Source organism: Vigna umbellata, chromosome 5 (assembly GCF_029865625.1).
Source record: "Vigna umbellata cultivar VRB3 chromosome 5, Vumbellata_1.0, whole genome shotgun sequence".
Lineage (NCBI taxonomy): Eukaryota > Viridiplantae > Streptophyta > Magnoliopsida > Fabales > Fabaceae > Vigna > Vigna umbellata.
This window is the reverse complement of record NC_142169.1, coordinates 65,066,965-65,088,191: the sequence shown is the minus strand read 5'-3', so window position 1 is coordinate 65,088,191 and position 21,227 is coordinate 65,066,965. Positions and strand designations below refer to the sequence as shown.

The 21,227-nt window shown below is 31.5% G+C and overlaps 3 protein-coding genes across 5 annotated transcripts; 2 read left to right on the top strand and 1 right to left on the bottom strand.

Moving 5' to 3' along the window:
* Nucleotides 1-261: 261 nt before the first annotated feature.
* LOC124834156 (arogenate dehydratase/prephenate dehydratase 1, chloroplastic-like) lies at nucleotides 262-6,099 on the top strand. Its single transcript, XM_047308784.2, has 11 exons — nucleotides 262-553; nucleotides 1,452-1,513; nucleotides 1,596-1,688; nucleotides 1,771-1,971; nucleotides 3,728-3,808; nucleotides 3,902-3,997; nucleotides 5,053-5,130; nucleotides 5,202-5,291; nucleotides 5,359-5,426; nucleotides 5,745-5,826; nucleotides 6,025-6,099. Exons 1-11 carry the CDS (start codon nucleotides 262-264, stop codon nucleotides 6,097-6,099), a joined length of 1,218 nt encoding a protein of 405 aa, XP_047164740.2.
* A 2,676-nt stretch (nucleotides 6,100-8,775) lies between these two features.
* On the bottom strand, nucleotides 8,776-12,577 carry LOC124834157 (lactoylglutathione lyase GLX1-like). Of its 3 annotated transcripts, none has more exons than XM_047308789.2 (9): nucleotides 12,440-12,577; nucleotides 11,811-11,942; nucleotides 11,609-11,733; nucleotides 11,417-11,481; nucleotides 11,121-11,333; nucleotides 10,172-10,219; nucleotides 9,960-10,067; nucleotides 9,699-9,851; nucleotides 8,776-8,985 (listed from the first exon to the last, which is right to left on the bottom strand). In XM_047308789.2, the coding sequence occupies exons 2-9, from the start codon at nucleotides 11,918-11,920 to the stop codon at nucleotides 8,944-8,946; spliced, it is 864 nt and encodes a 287-aa protein (XP_047164745.1). In that variant the 5' UTR covers nucleotides 11,921-11,942; nucleotides 12,440-12,577; the 3' UTR covers nucleotides 8,776-8,943. The 3 variants fall into 3 exon arrangements, with proteins under 3 accessions (XP_047164745.1, XP_087971306.1, XP_087971307.1); XM_088115180.1 differs by lacking the exon at nucleotides 12,440-12,577 and adding an exon at nucleotides 12,263-12,414; XM_088115181.1 differs by lacking the exon at nucleotides 12,440-12,577 and adding an exon at nucleotides 12,087-12,234.
* Nucleotides 12,578-14,758: 2,181 nt separating this feature from the next.
* LOC124834154 (proteasome inhibitor-like protein) lies at nucleotides 14,759-20,776 on the top strand. The gene is made up of 9 exons (XM_047308782.2): nucleotides 14,759-15,088; nucleotides 15,195-15,366; nucleotides 16,554-16,694; nucleotides 17,186-17,266; nucleotides 18,607-18,684; nucleotides 18,789-18,823; nucleotides 18,918-18,981; nucleotides 19,775-19,852; nucleotides 20,500-20,776. The coding sequence occupies exons 1-9, from the start codon at nucleotides 14,914-14,916 to the stop codon at nucleotides 20,576-20,578; spliced, it is 903 nt and encodes a 300-aa protein (XP_047164738.1). The 5' UTR covers nucleotides 14,759-14,913; the 3' UTR covers nucleotides 20,579-20,776.
* Nucleotides 20,777-21,227: the final 451 nt, after the last annotated feature.

Below are 21,227 nucleotides of genomic sequence, written 5' to 3'. Positions count from 1 at the left end.
TGTGAGGGGGAAGGGTGTGGCTGCACAGTCTTTGCAAAAGAACACAGTTTCTGATTACCTGGGTCTGATCGTGCTTGTTTTCTCTCATTGTCAAATTTCAAAACTCGTTTTCGTTTCAAGGTACAGTTCGGTTCATAACTTATATGAAAATATGAGTTCGTTGTTATGCCAACAAGTTCCTCAAAAACCACAGTAACTTCAATTTTTTTATCAGTGTTGACTTCTTCTGTGTTTCCTTCTGACTTTGCTCTTGAGATGTTGATGGCTCTCATCGATGGTTGTACCTGGGGTTGTGCAAAAGCTCCTCGATTGGGTTTGGCAAATTTTCATCCAGCTTGTTCTAGACTGAGTGTGAATTTAAAAGAAGGAGCTGAGAAATGGTGCAAGAGGAAATGTTGCTGTTTGCGTGTTTCGGCTCCGAAAGCTTTGATTCCAATGGAAGATGAGAAGGCTGCTGTGACTGGTTTTGAGTCTTCTGGGAATGCTGACAGAATCAGGGTTCAGTCAAGTGTGTTGTTGGAGGGGTTTCACAAGGATGCTAAACTGATTAACAGTGAGTTTTACTAAACATGCCTCAATTTTAATTTTAGAATTTCTATGGTATGGTTAGAAAATCTTGCATGTCTTAGGTATCTAATTAGCATGCTTCCATAATTAAATATTCTGTCTCGAATAGACATTTTGGGTACCTGGTTTTTAATTTATTAATTAATTAAACTTGTGATATTAACTAATATTAAATTGTTCATGACTGGACTTACTTGATGTTTGAGAATGATATATATAAATTGAATGATATAAATATAAATTAATAAAAAGGTACATAGTTTTACTATTTATTTTATTATTATTTTAAATATAAGAGATGCAAAAAATTTATATTTTTGTGTATTTTGTTAAGATAAAATTTGAACATTAACAAATAAATATAGTGATTTTTGAGAAACATTATGATTAAGTTAAATGAAGATAATAATTGTAATAAGAACAATAAGAAAAAGAATATGAAGATTAAAATTTAATTAATTATTAAGTATATATATGTTTAAATTTATTATTTAAAAGAATTTTCTAATTTTATCATTAAAAAGAATAAAGTTTAACCTAGATGAAAAAGGAAGGGAATGAGAAAAGATAGAAATTAACATATATGACTAATTCTAATGTTAAATTTTTAATATTTATTTATTTTATTAATTTTTTATTTATTTTAAATTACATATTAGTTGTTTTATTTTTTAAATTTGTATATTTCTATTACTTAATTTATATAACTTTATATTTTATATCTGTATTATTTGATTTATCTATTATTTTTATATTTTTATATTTAATTTATCTTTATTTATGACACTCATCTTCATTTCATTTATCTTCCCTTATATATTTCTTCAAAGAAGCAATTCAATGACATTTCTTTTTTCTTCTTCCTTTTGTCACTACCATTGCAGAGCAATTACGTGCTAATGGTTTTTGTTCAAGTGATAGGTCAAAAGTGCGCGTTGCTTATAAGGTATGATGCTTTATAGTGTTTTTCAGATAAAAAAGGATTCATTATAATATCACTTCTAAGGAGTGAATTACCTAATATACAGGGCCTTCCAGGAGCATATAATGAGGATGCTGCTTTCAAAGCATATCCAAATTGTGAGACAGTTCCATGTCTTGACTCTGAGACTGCATTTAAGGTTACATTCTTCGTTTCTTCATCTCTCTTTATGTTCTCCGTATGATGTCTTAACTGATAGATGTGAACGTGATCATGTGCAGTCTGTTGAATCATGGTTGGTGGATAAAGCTGTTCTTCCAATCGAAAGTTGCATTGCTGGAAGCATCCACCGTAATTATGACTTACTTATACGCCACAAGCTACACATTGTTGGAGAGCTTCATTTGCTAATTAAACACTGCCTCTTGGGACTCAAAGCTGTGAAAAAAGAAGACCTCACATCTGTAATGAGTCATCCGCAGGTTGGCTATTATATATTTCATTCTTTTCCATATCTTTTTTCACACATTATCATGCTTTAAGATGCCACTAAACCTCACTTTAATTAGTTTTTAGAAAAATGGTAACTGAGATACACAAATAATAGAACATCAGTAGTGTAATACAAAACTAGCTACTTAGTATGACTTTCATTCAAAACACTGGTGGTTGAATGTTTTTTTTGCCACACTTAACAATAGAAGCTGTCGTATGTCTAATATTTACTGATAATCATTTAGTTTCCTTTACACAACTGCTACAAGTTTCTGGTACTGCAGAATAATCACCGTACACAATTTCTAAGTCTTTCATAAAACTTTAACAACACTTGGCACCAGTCCACTTAACTCTTCATGCAATGTTATACAGTACATTTAAAGCTTCTAGAATTTTATTTTTCTTTATTTTAGGTTGTGTTATCTCCTGTCTTTGAATATAGTGATCATAAATTGTTATGATTGAAGAAAAATGCATGTTTTTTAAGAGATTTTCTTTAAGATAGAAAACAATAATATATTTTTAATGAGTCTATATCTTTTGTATTGCATTTACCTTTTTTATTCCATCATGATGTTATTTCCTAATCAGTCATAAATATTTTTGAAAATATTTTTTTATCTTTAATTATGTAACTTTTATCCAAGTATATGGATTTCTACCTTATTCATTATTGGAATCTTGGGTAATAGGAAAGATGCTGTTTTTATTAATAATAATTTTATTTTCAGTTTCCTCTGTCTAGATTTCTTACAATATTAAGGTTTTTTATTCCAGTAGTCTTTTTTCAAGCTACTTGTCGTTTGGCAAATAAATAGAAGGTATTTTCTTTATTGTTTTTATTTTAAACTATAATATGAGTGTTTTTGTGAGAGGAAGGACTTTTCAACTGACATTATGCCAACTAAATCTCTGTCTATTTATGCATACACAAACATATATAGACAAAAGTCTGTGGTTATTTGAAGTCCTGTGTCTTCTCCAATTCCTTCTTAATTACTATTCCTGCAAAGAGTTTCTACCCTAACAACACAGCGATACCAATTTCTATTTTTTGGATGTAGTTAGGTGATATATCTAAACTTATCATATGAACAAACGTAACAAGCTGATTTTAGAACAACGGTAAAGTAGTTGAGTGACAGATAAGTACAAGATTAATGGAGTACTGCAAAACTATTGATGATATGGCTTTGATTCGAAGAACTAATTGTGGGTTGTTTTCCCAAGCCTTCTTTTTCTGTTCTGAAAGGTAAAGAGCCCTACCTAAACCCTAAATACTAAGCATATTTATAGGAGTGCATTCACCAACTTACACAATGCCGTTGTCATTCTTTAATAATTTGTAGCACTTATTTTCCTTAGAATAGTAATTATATCTCTGCAACAACTTTGTAGCAGCACTACTTCTGGAATGTCATGATCATGAAACATTTCTAGGTATTTCTTCTACTTTTCTAGAAAATTGCACGAACATTTACCTCTCACATTGGTACAAGTTAGGAGTATATATGTTATGACAAGCACACAAATATAGGCAAGTAAACAAGATCTTCTAATTATTTTAACCTCTAACTACAACAAACCAAACTACCAATTAACTAACTCATTCTTTCACAATCATTATCATAATGCACTGTGATTGCAAAAATGCTTGAGACAGACATGTCTCATTATCATTAACATGATTATTGATGGCCTACCAACATATAACTCTTAAAACGATCTCCTTACATGCAGGCTCTTCTTCAATGTGAGACTATGCTTACTGATTTAGGTGTTACCAACATTGCTGTGGATGACACTGCTGCAGCTGCTAGGGTATTTTACAAATCTTCTCTACTCAACTGAAAACAAGCACCGATTAGGTTGTAGAGTTGCATGTCCTAATAAGGATTTGGACATTGTGAACAGGCTGTAGCCTTAGAGGGAAGAAGGGACATTGGAGCTATTGCAAGTTCAAGGGCAGCAGAACTATATGGCCTCGACATTCTAGCTGAAGGAATCCAGGTAGGACTTCAATTACATGTTTTGGAGGACTCAACTGCTACAACATTTACACTTTTTCTGTGGTTTTCTATCTTGTCGGAACATGTCTTCATATTAACAATGAGATCATTGGAGCTGGTAGCTTATGCATATTCATTCATGATTAGCATCTTCCAAGATATCTCGTTTTCTTCAAATAGATACGATGGGTGATGCTTATTTACTATTTCTCAATGTTTATGCCAATTTTTTTTAAAAATGGTATATGATTACCCATCCATATAAGGATTTCCCAATCCTGATCAATGAAGTTTCTTAAATGGCATTAACAATAATGCATTTTTCCTCAGCATAGTATTTAGGGGAGCTACATATCACTTTTCGATCATTTGTTTTTTGGCGTCTCAAAGATGCCTAAGACATTCTAACTTTTTTCATGCCGCTTAGGCAGGTAACGTGATCTTAAAAGAACGAAGAGTGTGTGAAATGGAAGTTCCATACCTTATTTGTGATATTGAGATCCATATCTTAAAAGCTACATATCCCAATTGTCACCTTATACTTTACTAATAAGTTGCTTTTCTAAGGATATGTACATAAGAGAGAGAGAGAGAGAGAGAAAAAAGAAACGACAATAAAAAAATTTAAGCAACTTGCATTAAGTGATACTGTAGAGCTATGTTTATACTTTTATGATTTTAACATAAAAAGAAGAGAAATTATAACTAGACAAATTGATAACCAGTGAGAGAATTTTTCAATAAAATTACATGAAAATAGGATTTGAGTATAAAGAGTATCAAAGTATTTTTTTAAATGAAAAGTTATACTTAGTCAACGTATTTTAAGTGTTCACGTACAGTATCAAAATAATCAAGCCTGAGAATCTAACGCAGGAAGACACGTGCATATGGATGTCCAAAGAATGACTGACTACTCTTACTGCTTACTGTTTTTATTCTATCTTTATATTTGACAAGATATGTGTAACAAAAAAAATAAAATAAACATGTCTGTATTGTGGATGATCTCTATATATAGATTGAAGTTATGCTGATTCATTTTCTTTTTGCTAGGATGATGAAGCTAATGTTACTCGCTTTCTGATACTTGCAAGGGATCCTATAATTCCAGGAAGTGACAGGCCCTATAAGGTGGGGGGAAAAACATTATTATATATAATTTTTATGAATTTGCTGATGAAATTCATGAATTCTGGCTCCAGACTAGCATTGTTTTCAGTCTAGACGAAGATCCTACTGTACTATTCAGAGCCCTGGGAGCATTTGCCTTGAGGAACATTAATTTGTCAAAGGTGTGTTACAATGATTTTAGAAATTAAAACTCGTGCTTCATTCATCTCATTCCTGGTGTGATTTCAGATAGAGAGCCGCCCGCTGAAGCATTGTCCATTAAGTGCAGTTGATGATTCAAAAGAAGGAAGTGCTAAGTGAGTAATGAATTTTGTTTCCCATTTGAGAATTTCAATGGTATCAGTACGTAATCCATAGATTCACTATACAATTAAATGGCCATAACTAGTCAAAGAAAAATTGGAGGGTTTAATGAAAAAATCAACTGAATCATTCAATACATGTTAACAAGCATATGATATCTTTACCCTTATATCCAACTTTGGGGATCAAAATAGAAAGGGAAAACATGGGGAATGGGGTTTGGTTTTACTCTATTATATGGTTTATTGATTCTGCTGTCCTAAGTATATGTTCTAAATGTTAGTCTTAGACATGAAGTTTTCTGGTGTCAGGTCCTTTAAGTACCTTTTATACATTGATTTTGAAGCTTCTTTGGCAGATCCTCGTGCACGAAATGCTCTAGAAAATTTGCAGGTCAGCCAATTAGCATGAAAATATCAATCCTCCTTTCTACAGTTCTATCTGCCTATCTTCCCTGGTGACAGTGGAATTATATTTGTGAGAATTTATAGGCAACCATGGCTATTGAAATATAAGATAACTGATATATAAGGAAATTTATGTATAATCAGATATTAACTCAAATTGTTGGTCTTTTCCCCTTTGTTTCAGGAATGTACAAGATATTTTCGTATTCTGGGTTGTTATCCAGTGGACGATGAAACAGATACAACAGGTTCATCTTGAATTCCAAAATTCTTCTCATCTCCATATTATATTTTAGAATGTAATCGCAGTTTTAGCAGATGGAGAGAACACTGAGACAAACATTTTTCTTTATTTTCTATCAACTATGGACGAGACAGACATCAAAATTATATTCCTTTTAATTAATAGACAAATTCTGGGTAGATGTCTTCTGCTTTCGATTTTAGACCTATAACATACATTTTATAATACTTAAGTGATTATGTTAGGAAAAGAGCCATGAGGTTCAAGGTTTACCAATGTGTCAAAAACTATTCATAAATAATTGTTTTTATTAATAATTTCTTTTTTGTGGGATAGCAAGATAATTGTTCAAATTGTTAGAAATGCGTGTTTTTTGTTACAAGGAATTTTTTTTCTGAGGAATTATTATTATCGCTTTAACTCCCAGTGAGACTGATATGATGATAACTGTATAAAATGTGTAAAGTTTATTATATAGGCTTCTCAATGTGTGAGATTTATTATACCTCAAGTTTTGTATATGATAAGGGTATCTCAGTTTATTCTATGAGTTTTAATTGTTTCAAATTTACATAATTAAATTTGCATACCAAATATCAATCTCATCAACTTTAGCAATAATAAAATCACAATTTTTAACAAAATCAAACTTCAAATAAAAATTGTTTCTATTTTTTTTTTCATTTATGTTTCATGTTATTAATGATAAAACAATATAATTTTATTTTAAAGAATTGTATATTCATTTCTTACATTTAGATGCAAATTAATAAGAATATTTCATCTAAGTCTGAAATTTAATAAACATGTCATAATTAACTATCATCCTATTTTTTGTTGATATATAAAATCCATTTTCCCTAAAGTTGTTCTAAAATTTCATCATCATATGGATTTATGGTTGAATTGATGTATCAATAGAAAAAAAAATACTATATAAACATTTGGTAATGTGATGGTTGCAATTTCAAACATAGACAATAAATAGATAGATGTTATAAATACTTTATAAATTATAAAATATAGTAATAATCATTAATTAAAAATGTATAATTAATTTTTTTTTATCAAAATTTAAACCGTTAATTTTCTAATAATTTATTACAATTGTACTTTATTTTCCAGTGTACATTTCATTACTGTTGAGGAATAAAATATCTCATTATAATATTGATCTTATTCATTCAATTTTGCTATTTGTTTTGTTGATTACTGAAATGAATTTTGTATTATTCATATCACATTGACATAGAAAATTTGTAGCTGAAGAAAAGATGTTGGATAGACTTTTCGTACAGAACAAAACAACTCATTTCAAATCTCCATTTCCCTGCACCATGTCCTTCCTTGAAAATTATATATGGTAGACAATTTATTCTGGAGGATATTTTCCGTCCACAAGCAAGTTTTTGAAGCTCTATAATCAGGACACCAAAACCTAATATTATTCAAAACACTTTCGATTTGGCGTTCACTCCTTACCGAACTACATTTTTTTCATTGTTTCAAGCGTCGCCTCAAACACCAAACTTTATCTTTCGCTAGATTTTTTTTTTCGCTAGATTTTTCTTGTCTCTTACCTGACCGATTGTTTTGCTTTTTTCTTCATTTTTCACCTATTGAGATTGATTTCTATCTATTTATACCGATTAAATATTCGTTTCAACCTTTTTTACCAATTAAATCCCTTCTTACCTGGAACCCTAGAATTTCTCCCGAACAAACCTTCATTGTTGCATTTATGTAGGTTGTTGATGTTGGAGAAAAGCTGTCGTTGTTCATGAAACTTCTGAAGAAGCTGGTGTTTGATCATGTTGTTCATAGTATAAGGCGCATGAACCAAAAATCAATTCTAAATAACTTTGTAAATAAATCTGAAATTTTTTAATGCTTTCTTGAAACTCTCTATCTTTCTTAAATTGTAATTGTTATGAAAAGAACTAACTACAAAAGAAAGATTGTGTAAATTTTAATTCTTTTACTTGATTTTAAAATAATAGTATTATTTATTACAACAATTTATGCTTACTCCGGATAAATTGTAAATTAAGTATAGATGGATGACAAGTAATAGTGAGATGCATTGGTTGATTCAATTCGAAAATTGTTGGACCAAGGATTAGCTATAATCTTACTCTATTTTTTCTTACTCTGTTTTTTGAGAAGTCCTTTAGCCTATTTTCAAAAAGTTTAGCCTACTTATTTTCAATACCCAAAATTTTAGTCTCAATTTTTTAAAGCAAATTTAATCCATAATTATATTCCTTAGATTCTTTTATATAATTTTAATTTTTCGTAAAATACATAATTTTGATCCATAAATTTGGTCTTTTCAATCAATTTATAAGTTCTCCTTAAAAATTTAAAGAAAAATCTTAAATTTGTCTTAAATCCTGGCAAAACATAATTAATAATTTCAAACAAATAAGAAAAAGTTAATTTGATAAGCAGAAACTTTATTCTTCCATCTGCAACATAAAATGTTTTTTAAAATAAAAAATTAAATTAAATAAAATTATAGGTAACTAACTATAAGGTAAGGGATTAAAATTGTATAAAAATAATTAAGAATTAAAAACTGTTAATTTTGTAAAATAACTAAAAATTATATCTAAGCCTAAATAGTATTAAGATGGGAATCTCATTTGACTTACACAACTAATTCTTTGGGACCATCACACATACGAGCAATTTGGCTGAAACTGATTTAGGTTCTGCGATAATAAATCATAATTATTCCTCGGTAAACATCAGCAAATGGAAGTTTAAACTGCGTACTCAGTCAATTACAAAGTCACATACTGAAGACCACCACATTGAAAAAAAAGCACACGATCTTATTTATTCATACAACACTTGTCACTCCAGTTCCTTCAGAAAATCTTCATTGTCAACCAAAACCTGAAAAACTCATACAAAACGAATCACACGCTTACCACATACTTGTCATTAATAATGGCAAGGCAATAGAAATATGCACATGCTCAAAATGCATTGCTATTATCTTTTTTTTTTCAAGAAAACAGTGAGTAGATTGTGACGAAATCTAGATAAATACAATACTTGACTCAATAATTAGCGAAATACAAGCTGAGGACTTGCAAAAGGAAGTTAAAAATATACTGAGACATGACATCCTTTGTTGCTAGCAATTCAAATATTATTCAGAAAAGCATGACAGTTGACAGAACACAAAATGTATGTATGATCAGTTAGGTCACAAATTGGTATATTACATTCTTCTTTTCTTTGGTTAAACACCCTTTCTTTATACATGAGAAACTTCCTGCTCTACATTTCACATTCATAGATCATAATCGATAAACATTCAGCTCTGAAGAATTAATTGTTTTGTTCATACTCATAATTAAAACTGCATAAAAGGTTCAGTCAGTTATTAAAAAGTAATGCGAGTTCAATTAAAGCATATTCTATTTCGTAGTTTATGATACTATTGTAAAATTACAGCTGTAGTTGCCTCCGGGTAAGAACATGTGTACGTGTTCTACATCATAATTAACCTATTATTTCAGTTTATGATTCTATGTTAAAACAAACAGAAAGTAAGCCACACCCTTACAACATTAAAACTATATCAAAAATAAAATCCTTACAGTTTTCCATCCATCAGGGTCTAAGAAAGAAGTGATCTTTGTGTTAAGTCCAGGAATTGGCCCTGGTTCCCGAGTAATCTTTCCTCCAAGCTCTTGTGTGACTATGTTCACAACCTCAGCACTCTTGTATACGTCGTCCGTACTTATAGCAACCTGTTATGTACAACAAATAAATTTTATGATCAAATGGGAACAGAAATGTGACGAACTGGTTTAAGCTTCCAGAAGGAAATATAACATAATAAATGCGTATTTACCAACCTGTGCATAAGCATTTCCCTTGGTGTATTCAGTAACACCATAGTTATACGTAAGCTCCAACACAGTTGTCTCTTGCTCGTCTGCGTACCCAAGCATGACTATAGTATACTGTAATACATGTAACATAATACAGGAAAAATTTTTAAGTCAAAGCTTTGGTACAATATATGTCCTGGCTTGAGTGGAATGCTAAGAAGAATAAGGAAACTCACCTTTTGTTGAGGTCTATCAGCCCTCTTCACGACCCTCAAACCTAAAGCCTGCACAAACATGATCCAATAAGAACCAAAAGATGAACCAAACATGATCCTTAGTCAATAAAACCCAGTTGAATTAAGGTGTGCTTGATTTCCCATTATAATGGCTCAACAACCAACATAAATGGATTGGATTGAGAAAGCATCCAAATGTGTGCCATAAAAAATACCAAACACACCTAAAGAACAAAAGTTAAAAACATGATATACCAGATGCAATATCAGGATTTTTAAGTCCATTACTAGCAACGGTTCATAATTTCCAATCCAGATCCAAAATGCCACACAAATCAAGGAAAGATGTCATTCAATTATCAATATAAGCACTACATCCTACACAACCCCAGGCTTCACTCTCCACATTCCCCCTAAAAAGAGAAAAGGACAATGGTAAGTAGAGCACCAGGTAACATGCTAGATAATCCATTCATGAAACTTCTCATAATAACTACCAGTTTTTGGGTTAGTTGGTTAATACCATGATATAGAGCTGTATGACCAAGACGGTAACTCAAAATGCACGTAGTAGCTTAAGCTTTTAGGCAGTTAGTTCAAGGCATGACGGCTGGAAGTGGCTTTTATATTGATAAGAAAGAGTTACTTATTGTGTGACTGAATGTACTGAACACAAAACCTTCTCTTTGGAATTTCATCCCACATGCCTAGAAACAATGGAGTATAAACAAGGCAAGAGATCATTGAGGGCCATAATACAAAGAAGTCTTAACATCAGAATATTAGCACAGATAAGCAGACAATAGCAAAAAAAAATTGAAAAATTTTAAATTTAAGTTGACAAACATGAATATTTATGCAACTGTAGCATAAATAAGCATATGACAGAATATTTGGTTTATATTAAAATACATGCTCGTGAAAAGAAAAACATGACTAGGACTGTTACCTTTTCATAAAATTTTATTGAGCGCTCTAAATCACCAACACGAAGCATTACTTGGCACAATGGCTCAGGGGTTGAAGGTCTTTGGATGAGCTCAAAAATATAACCGTCAGGGTCCTTCACAAAGGCAATAACAGATATTCCACCCGTAACAGGAGCAGGCTCCCTAGTGATATTTCCACCCTTGGCCCGGATGTTTTCAACCAATTTGTAAACCTAAAAGCAGAAGATATATACACTTCAATTTCGGTACAAAAGGTCAAAGAATGGTCAGCGGTAAAGGCAAGACTCTGGCTTACATCTGGAGTTGAAATAGCAAAATGCCCAAAGCCAGTTCCAATATCATATGAGGTCACCCCATAATCTGGCCAAAAGCATCACATGTGTGTGGAGGTAAGTAATGTCCAATTCCATACAACACAAAGGATGCTAGACAAAAGGTACATAAATCAGAGGATAGCAAGAAAAAATAAATATACACAGGAACATACTATAAGTCAATTCCACAACAAAGTGAGATTGTTCAGGGCCATATCCAAGAAAAGCATTGGCAAATTTCTCTTCTGGAACATCTCTTTTCCTCAAAAGCTTCATCCCAAAACATTCAGTGTAAAACCTGAACAATAGGTAGGAAATTCAGTGTAAAGCACACGTGACAGCGAATTTCAACAACGCAGACCAACAAAATCCTACTTAATGGTGCGATCAAGATCACCAACACGGTACACAGCATGCAGGAAGCGGCGCTTATCTTTCTTTGGCCACTCCAACAACTCAGCATTAGACTGTGTAGCCTCAGTCATATTCAATCTGGAAGCAAATGCTCTGCAACACCACCAAGAAGCGGTAATTAACATATCAAATTCAAATAATACCAAGTAGTGGCCATACCAAAAACTGATCTAGTTAAAAGAAAAGTCAACTCGTTAACATAAAAGACATAGTTAATAGAGTAACAAACAAACAGACGCTTCAGGCTTCAGCCTTCATTCATAGGTTTGGAGCCAGGGCATAGAAAAAAGTTATAACCCACGCCGATTGCAAAATGAATCAAATATCATACATCGATACATATTTCATTTCGAAATTTATGTAAAAGCTAATTTGAGTATAGGAAATGAGATTGCCCCAGGTTTATAACCCACCAAAAAGATTGATTCTTTAAGGATTTAACAAGATGCAGAGCGATTTAATTACGAGGGTTCCTTAACAGCAATGGTGTCTTTAAATGTTACAGACAGAGATAAAAAAATCAAAGAGAGAAAAACCCCACTGAGAGAGAGAGAGAGAGAGAGAGAGAGAGAGAGAGAGAGACATCTAACCGTTGAGATAGGACGAGTGTAAGAGAAAAGGGACAAACAATAACTATCTTACAACCGAGGACGTGTTGCTTTATAAGTAACAATAATCATCTGAGGGACTGAATCAGAGATTGATAACGTAACCGCCTGTTACAGATATTAATAATGTATAGGGACGGAGTTCTGGGTATTGTGATGCATTGAGTCACAGCTTACCCTTCCCACTTTCTTCAATTATATTTACTGGACAATTTTTTACTTATTATGGACATTAAAATTAATATTGCCTCTCAATTCCTATATATTCAGAATCAACTAATTTAATAATAATATTAATTTATTTAACAGATGTTTTTTAAATTATCCTTAATCATGTTTGTCATAAGATGATTCTTAGAATTATATAAGGATATTTTCTAAAAAGCTTTAGAAGTTTAAACTGCCTTATATTTAAATTTGAATGCAATAAAAATTATTTTTATGAATGAGTCGGAGGAAGGGATCGTAATTTCATTACAAAGTTTTATTCATTTGTTTAAGGGCAATTTCTTGAGCAGCAAACTATGAATTGATATTCTCATTGAATGTAACTTTAGAAGCATGAAATTATATTTTTTATTGATTATAAACAAGACAAAGAGCCCAACTAACAAAATTACAAAATCATTCTAAAGAACAATTCTAGTCGGGCTGATTTAACAAGGGATATGGAGGAATAATCCAGAGGGGGTTGTAAAAAAAATTTTAATATTTTTTACATAAAAATATACGTTATTTAATATATAAAAAGTTTGTCTGAAAGATGAATTGGATACATCACTTGGGCTCAATAGGCTTCATAACTCATGTTACAACACTTATGCAATTGCTTATTGTACCTCTTTCTATTTTTCTTCCTGCACTCTCATAACATCTGTAAATTCTATTTTATTTCTGTTAAAATTTTTAATAAATCTAAATATCTTTTCCAGAATATATTTTGAATTATGTATTCAAAAAGAAATCTTCAAATTAGAAAACACACAATCCAAAATATAAATTGTACTTTTTATAAGTTACATCTCAAATTATCCATTTCAAAATATATTTTCAAATTGAAAAAAAAAACTTCTAGAATACATATTCTAAAATCTATAAGAATATATATATATATATATATATATATATATATATATATATATTGGAAATTATAAATTTAAATTTGAGAATGTTTAAAAGCTAGAGAATCGTGCTCTCAGTCTTCTTGGTAGAACTTGTGGTATCAATGTGAACTTTTTTAAGAAAACATTAAACCAGAACTCAAACACTGAAAATGAAATAGATTGTTGTAGAAAGAAAAAAAAAGGATGAAGATGGAATAATAAAATTCATTCTCGTCTCATTCTATTATTATTTATAATTCTAGACTAGACAATTTACAATGTGTTTTTTGTTTATAACCTGGATTAATATACAATTCGAAATTTATTTTTAATTAAGAAATACATTCTGAATTATATAATCTATTATTATTATTATATTATTATTATTTTTCTTAATATTATTATTACTTATAATATTAATAATAAAATATAATTTTTTTTATTTTCTAGATTTATTGAATTTATTAGTTAAAATAGTTATTTAATATTAATAAGATATTATTAAGAGTAATTGAAATACAATGATAAATAGAGACCGATCATAATAATTTTATCTAATATTTAGAATTATTTTTATATGAATATTTTATTTATTGTCTAAATTATTATATTTATTAATAAATATACTCCTTTTTATTATTAAATGTAATTTAAATATAATGTGTTTTTTTAATGCATTTATGACTGTAAAATTCATAATGTATTTTTAGATTACACAATGAAATATGTTTTCAAAGTTGGAATAAAAATGAAGAATAATATTGGGTTATCATGTTCCATGGGAGTGCAGGAAGAAAAAAAAAGGTACAGGAAGAAAGTGCCCTTTATTCAGGTAAGTTTAAGAAAATAAAATACACTAATGGGGTAGAGTCATGCCTGCTTGCACCTTATTCCAGTGTAAAGTCTTATTATTAATAATCTATACCTATACTTAGATATTAATAATTAAATACTAATATTTCTCTAAAATGTTTAATATTTATTATAATAATAACTAAAGAAAAATTAATAATTTTATTTGAAATACAATTAAGTGAAAATTTAAAATATATAAAAGTATACATTTTCTAAAATCTTCCTATGTATAAAACTGAATATACATTTATTAAAAATAACGCGTCATTATAGGAATCACAGGGCACGCAACCACAAAAAAAAAAAATGTGATTTAAGAAAGTCTTATAAGATTTTTTTCTTTATTATTGAAAATACTGGAAGTCTCTCCAATTCTTCCAAAGCACGTCTAAACCCTCATCCACCCCATTTTAATTTGATAGTAATTGAACTATTCAGTTTCAAAAGTTTTCTGAATTACAACAGAAACACAAGAATTTGCCATTGTTGAAAACGTGGATGGCGAGTGAAAAGTCGGTGCTTGCCGTGATCAGGGCCGCGAGGCCAACCTTCCGCAATCGAAACGATAAAATCGCCTTTGCCATTCACTCCTCCTTCCTAGCCTCCGGCTATGTCCTTACCGCCACGGGTCCCCAGGCTCTCTCCGACAATGTGTTTTCTGACCCATCAAATGGTAATAATGAAGAAATTTAAGAAACCAAACTTTTCCCTTTATGCTTCCCTTTTCATTTTTTGTTGCTTATTTTTATGTTTGTTGATGTGCTGTGATTTGTGTGTAGATGAAGTATCCGTTGATAACTGGAACGAGCTAAACGAAGAGTACGCGTTCGTTTACGCGAATCCAGAAAAAGGGTCGGAGAAAGTGCTTGTCAAGTGCCTTGTCATGAATGACAAATTGCTAGTTCATGTTTTGTCTCAAGGGTCGTCCGAGCCTTTAAGCCTCGAGATTGAGTAAGTGATACTATTCTCTTTTCAATTTGGCTGAAAATTTAGTTGTTTACATGTTCTGATTGATAAACTAGGGTTTATGAGTATTTTAGTGTAGTTAGATTCGTAAACACAGTAGGATTCGAATATGATTCGTTACAAATCGTTTGATGTTCTGTAACCTGAATCGGGTGATTCGCGATTCAGTTTTCATTACATAGCATTCATGATGAAGGAACAAAAACTGAAAAAATTAGAAAGGAACATATAGGAAAAGAAACTCAGCGAAGATGAAAGTTCAGTGGAAAAGATGAACGGCGGAGAAGATGAATGGGAATAATACTAAGTAGGGAACTGGATAAGATAAATAGTGAGAAGGGAGAAAACATCAGATAATAGGACAAACGCAGAAGACAAACATTAAATAGAGAACTGGAGAAGATAAATAGGGAGAAGGGAGAAGATGAGAGAGATGAACTGAGAAGAAGATTAGAGAAGGAAGAGAAAATCAATCTTGAAGAAGATTAACCCACGAACACCGGGAGAAGATGAATAGGAGGAAGAAGATCAAGAGAGATCTGAAAAGTTTTATTACAGTAATATTTTAAAATATAAATCTTTTTCATCTTTTTATCTGTTCTCTACAAATTTAATCATACAACTTACTTTCATATTTTGCAGTTACAGTCATAATTTATATATTTTATTTTATTTTTTATAAAAACGTAATATTATATTTTAGAAAAAAAATAGTTATTGTTTAAATTAATATAAAGTGTTATAACATGTTTTTTTTATAAAATTAGCTGTTGTTTAATTATTTTTTATTTAATTTCTTTTAAAAAAATTCTCGGTATTATTTAAATTAGTATATATTTATTCTTATATTTCTTATATTAAATTAGCTTTTTAAGGATTATTTTTAATTTAATTTTTTTTGAAATAAAATACAATTGAATTAGTTATAATCTTTTTTGTAAAAATTAGTGATTGTTTTAGAATTTTGTTTATTTTATCTTTTAGATTCTACAAGTTTCGTATCTTGTGATTCAAACCAAGATTTGATTCACGATTCGAATATCTGATTCAATAAACTATAACCATTTTGAGGGTTTGGACTCAAGTTTAGACTCTTGCAGGTTGGAGTTTTTTGTTGTGCTGAATTGTGTGCTCACTTTGACATGGTGTTTGGGTGTGATTTTTTGTTGCAGTGTTGGAGACTATGCCGGAGAGGATGGGGGCAGCAATTATGCTCAGCAGTTCAAGAATTTGGGTAAGCTTGTGAAGAGAATCGATGGGGACATCTTGTCTAAATTAGATGGTTCTGCTAATGCCAGCTCATCAAGTAGAAGGTGAATTTGGATCTGTGAACTTTTTCCTTTTTTAATATTAACTGGGAGCGCACATCTTGTGTAACTCTGTGATAGTGAATGCTTCAACTTTTCTGAATTAGGCCATTGTGTAAAGTTTAAAACTTTTACATTTATAGTGAATGAAAATATCAGTTTAAAGATTTTGACACCATCAGGCTATTATATCCAAAATGCATGATTGATGGTAATTTATAACTCAGTGGATGAAAATTAAATATCACTTCTTTTGTGGATAACTAGTATTGTGAGACGAACCAGTAGTGTTATTAAAGATTTTCAATGACCTGTGTTCAGCTTTCTGTTTTCGTAATGTAATCATGTCAATTGAGAAAATCTACCCATTTATTTTAGTGTTGGGTCGTTGTATTGGATAACTGTGGCATTACCCCTTTATATAAAAGCTTTATTGCAAAATGTTTTTTAGGAACTGGGATCGTCTTTGAAAAATTGTCTCGTTCTCTTCTTTACAGCTCAGAAACAAGGGACAGAACTAGACAAGAGATACCTGAGCCTGTTGGTGGATTTGGTGAACCTGCTGGTCCTCCAACTCAGTAAGGGTTTAATATTACTCTGTTGCTTTCGCCATTTCAATGATTTTTGTTACTGCTCAATGGATTGATTATCAATTATTTGATTTTACACACTTTTACTGTTGGCAAATTTGAGCGTTAAAGTCCATAGATCTATGTCAGGGTCTAGTGTAGTTGATGTTCCGTACTTGAAAATTATGAAAGCGGTCTGTGGTATGGGCTTATTAATTTTGAGATAATTTGTCTACGCATGCCTTTAATTATGATGTCTTATACACGATGATAGTTTCCTCTGATTCTATCAAGTTGAAGGATGTCCTGATATGTCTTCAAACAGTGCTTGTTTCTGCACCTCAACTAAACTAGTCGATTTGCACAAAATTATCTGAACCTAGCCAAGTTCACCTGACTCTCTAATCGGGATTGAGTTTTCTGCAAATTGGTGTGTAGTTTATGGACCCACTGCACATGGTGTGAGATTTGAGATGGACCATTTTAATGATCAGAGATCTTGGGATTGATTGATTTCGGTATGTGAGAACAGATTCTACCGTGATCATACTAGTATCTATGATTGTAGTTTGCGAGCTTTGAACAATGTCCCCCAAACTTGCACGAATGCACCATTCCTATATGGAAAAGGTAGCATTACAGAACTAAATTAGAGGTAGCATTACAGAACTAAATTAGATCAACAGACTGATATGAAAGAACGATGTTCCCAGTTCCAATGAAAATTCCCCTTTTGTCGCAAGTTATGACCAAAATCCCCCACCCCAGTTGAATTTATATATTTAGACAAATTCATCTGATCTGCTTTCTCTTCATAAATAAATTTCTCCCCTAATTCTTTATATAAGTCAGTCCGTGCTATTCCCTTGCAAGTCATGATAATCTTAGGCCTCCATGAATACTTCTAGGGTCCTTTTAGTTCCAGATTATTGGCAGCCAGGTTCTTATCGTGCCACTTGCATGGATGCTTACGGTGCTAAATATTCTTTTAAGAAACTTATTGACTATGATGCCATATTTATGTTTCTTGATCAAGGATGAATTTCTTCATTGTGAATTGAAGGATGACGTACATTCTGGCGCAAATTATCCATGGACAGTGGTGAATACCACTATTTCTTTTCTTCCTCCTGGAGAGGAATGATTTACTGTTAATTACTCTCTGAGAAGACCCTTTTTCTGTTTTTCCTCCTAACTGGCATACCTATTAGAAATGGAACCATCACTTGCCTACGTGCCAAGCTGGTTTTAGTATCATTCTTGTAAATGTTCTGCATATAACTGCTACTTGCCTTTCTTGCTTCGTACTTATTAATTGTGTTTTTACTATTTTGTTTCCTTTTCTACAGGATTATTTTCCCTTCAGTTCCCATTGGTTCTGGTAGTGATCTTGTTCCTGGGCCGCCTGCTGGAGTGCTTCCTTCAAGGTATTCTTACCTGCATTGCTTTTTCATGCTCTTAACATAGTTGTTACACCCTCCTGTTTTTTCTAATCCTTTTACCCCTTGAAACTTTCCTCCCTTGATTTCAGGGGTGGTCATGGCATTGGTGGGAGCATGCATTTAGGTAAGTTTAACATATTTCAATTTAGTTTTACGAAATTGGGTATTATTTTTTCATAACCGTAATTGCCGATACTAAGTTCAACATTTGGAATCAGGGCCTAATGACCCCATGTGGTTTGGTGGTATTGGTCGAGATCCTGCTTTTCCTGGAGGAATGCCGTAAGTTGCTTAGATCTCTCTCTCTCTCTCTCTTTCTTTTCGTTTTTAAATTTCGGAGTTATCGGTGTAGTTAAAGGCTGTGAAACCTAAAAGGCATGCCTTGCTAGCTGAGGTGAGGGTAGCGAAGGTTCCAACTTCTTGCTGAGGCAATGTCCATCACTTACTCCTTGACTGTGTTTTCTGCGAGAGAGCCTGACCAATGTGCATTGGGTTTAATAGACCCCAGCTAATGAAAAACACCAACTTTCTTTATGTAATAGAAGAGGGTGAATTGGTCTGTTTCATATTTTTTGGAGTAGTTTTCTGTTCTTTTTATCTGAATGGTTTCGATTGTGTCACAACTTGCATTAGTTTAAAAAAGTCATTTCGCCCAAAATATTTTAAAGAGTATTGTTTTTTTCTCTATCATTTATATTCTTTGGTTTCATATCACAGTCGGCATGCATTAACGTTTTTTATTTAAAAGTTAATTTAACTAAAATTTATGACTTTTCAACAATAAAACTGAATTTTATTAAAATTTCTTACCTCTTTTTTACTTTAACTGAAATAATGGGAAAAATGAGTATTTTTGAAAAGAATGGAGAAAATAAATGAGGAAGTGGATAGGGTAGGATGAATTTTACCTTTTTTGCTCTTTCTCTATATTCAGTGGTTTGGTGCCTTCCACCTCGAGTCTTAAGTGCCTCTTGTGCCTAAAGGAATTCATGGTGTCATTTGCTTTTGACTGCCCTGTATCTTGTACCTGTGGCTAATTTTTAATCTTATCTGTGGTATAAATCTATGTAAATAGGGGTCTTCCTCCGGGCGCGCGTTTTGATCCATATGGTCCTCCTGGTGTTCCTGGTTTTGAACCCAACCGATTTGCAAGGTATGGCTCAAAGACTCGTGTATTTCATATAAGTATATTGCTTTAATAATGTCATTTGCATTTTTAAACCATGTACGTATTCTATGTATTGTTCTCTTTTATACGCTGTTCTATTTTCGTGTTCATCTTTTTCTCTTTTTATGTATGTTAATGTTATTGTATACATAGGATGTTGAAAGTGAAACCCGGTTGTAAGTCTGAACTGGGATTATTGTTAAAGGGGTAGTGATTCAGATAGAAGAATTTAAAAAAAGTAGAGAGCGGGTTGAGGATATTCGATACCTTGAATTTTAAAAATAGATTATCTCGAAAACACGACCTTAAGCTCGGCTAAGTGTTAGTGCAAATGTATAGCTGGGAAAATTGTTATGCTTGCCTGATTTGAGGTTTTCTTATATCATCATACACTTTTATAAACACAGGTTAAAATAGTTAAAAGGTGTAAACTTTTGTATTATTTAAAAAAAAATATAATAAAAAGTGAGTAAGAATAGTGTCAAATGTAATATTTAAGTGTGTTAAAAGAATTTTTACTCTTTCCAAATGATTAAAAGAGTCCCATTTTTAGTGTACAAGTATGAAGATATTTAAAAATTTGTGGAATAAAATAAAATATATACACGGCGTTTCTGACTCCCTTGCTGCAGGAATCCTAGGAGACCAGGATATGACGGTCATCCAGATCTGCAACATTTTCGAAGAGACGCTGATTCAGACTACATATAGATATATATTATATTTTAGTTGTCGTAATATGGTCGGGTTCTATCTACGAACAAGTTGTCTAGTCAATCTACTAAAACAATTTCAGCAAACACTATACTCTGGATTATTCTTCATGCGGATTTTCTTTCATGTGTGTATAGTTAAGGATTTAATTACAAATTTATCGTTTGAATAAGATCTGCCTTCATTTAGTTTTTATCAATGTTAATTGGAATTATGTTGTCTGCACTTGGACATTATTTTAACAGTCATTTTAATCGTATATGGAATTATGAGAGATTTACCTCTTAAGTATATTTTTTGACGATAAAAATCAATAATAAGGATGATAAGAAAATCAATTATAATAAAATTGAAATTAGTTATGATCACAATATCTCCGATTTCAGAATTTACATCTGATTCCAGGACTTACGTCAAACTAAAATAACGCAAAATATTTTAATTTAATGTCAGCCACCTACCTAACTGTATTACAATTTCATTAGTATTAAAATAATTAATGGCACGTTACCAGTAAATCATGGTTAATTTGACCTACATGTGGACGTAAACTGTGAAGCTATTTGTTAATTCTGAATTTTTATTATCAGATCCATTTATTTGATTAAACAAACAACTTTCGTCTTATAGTTTACTTCACCTACTG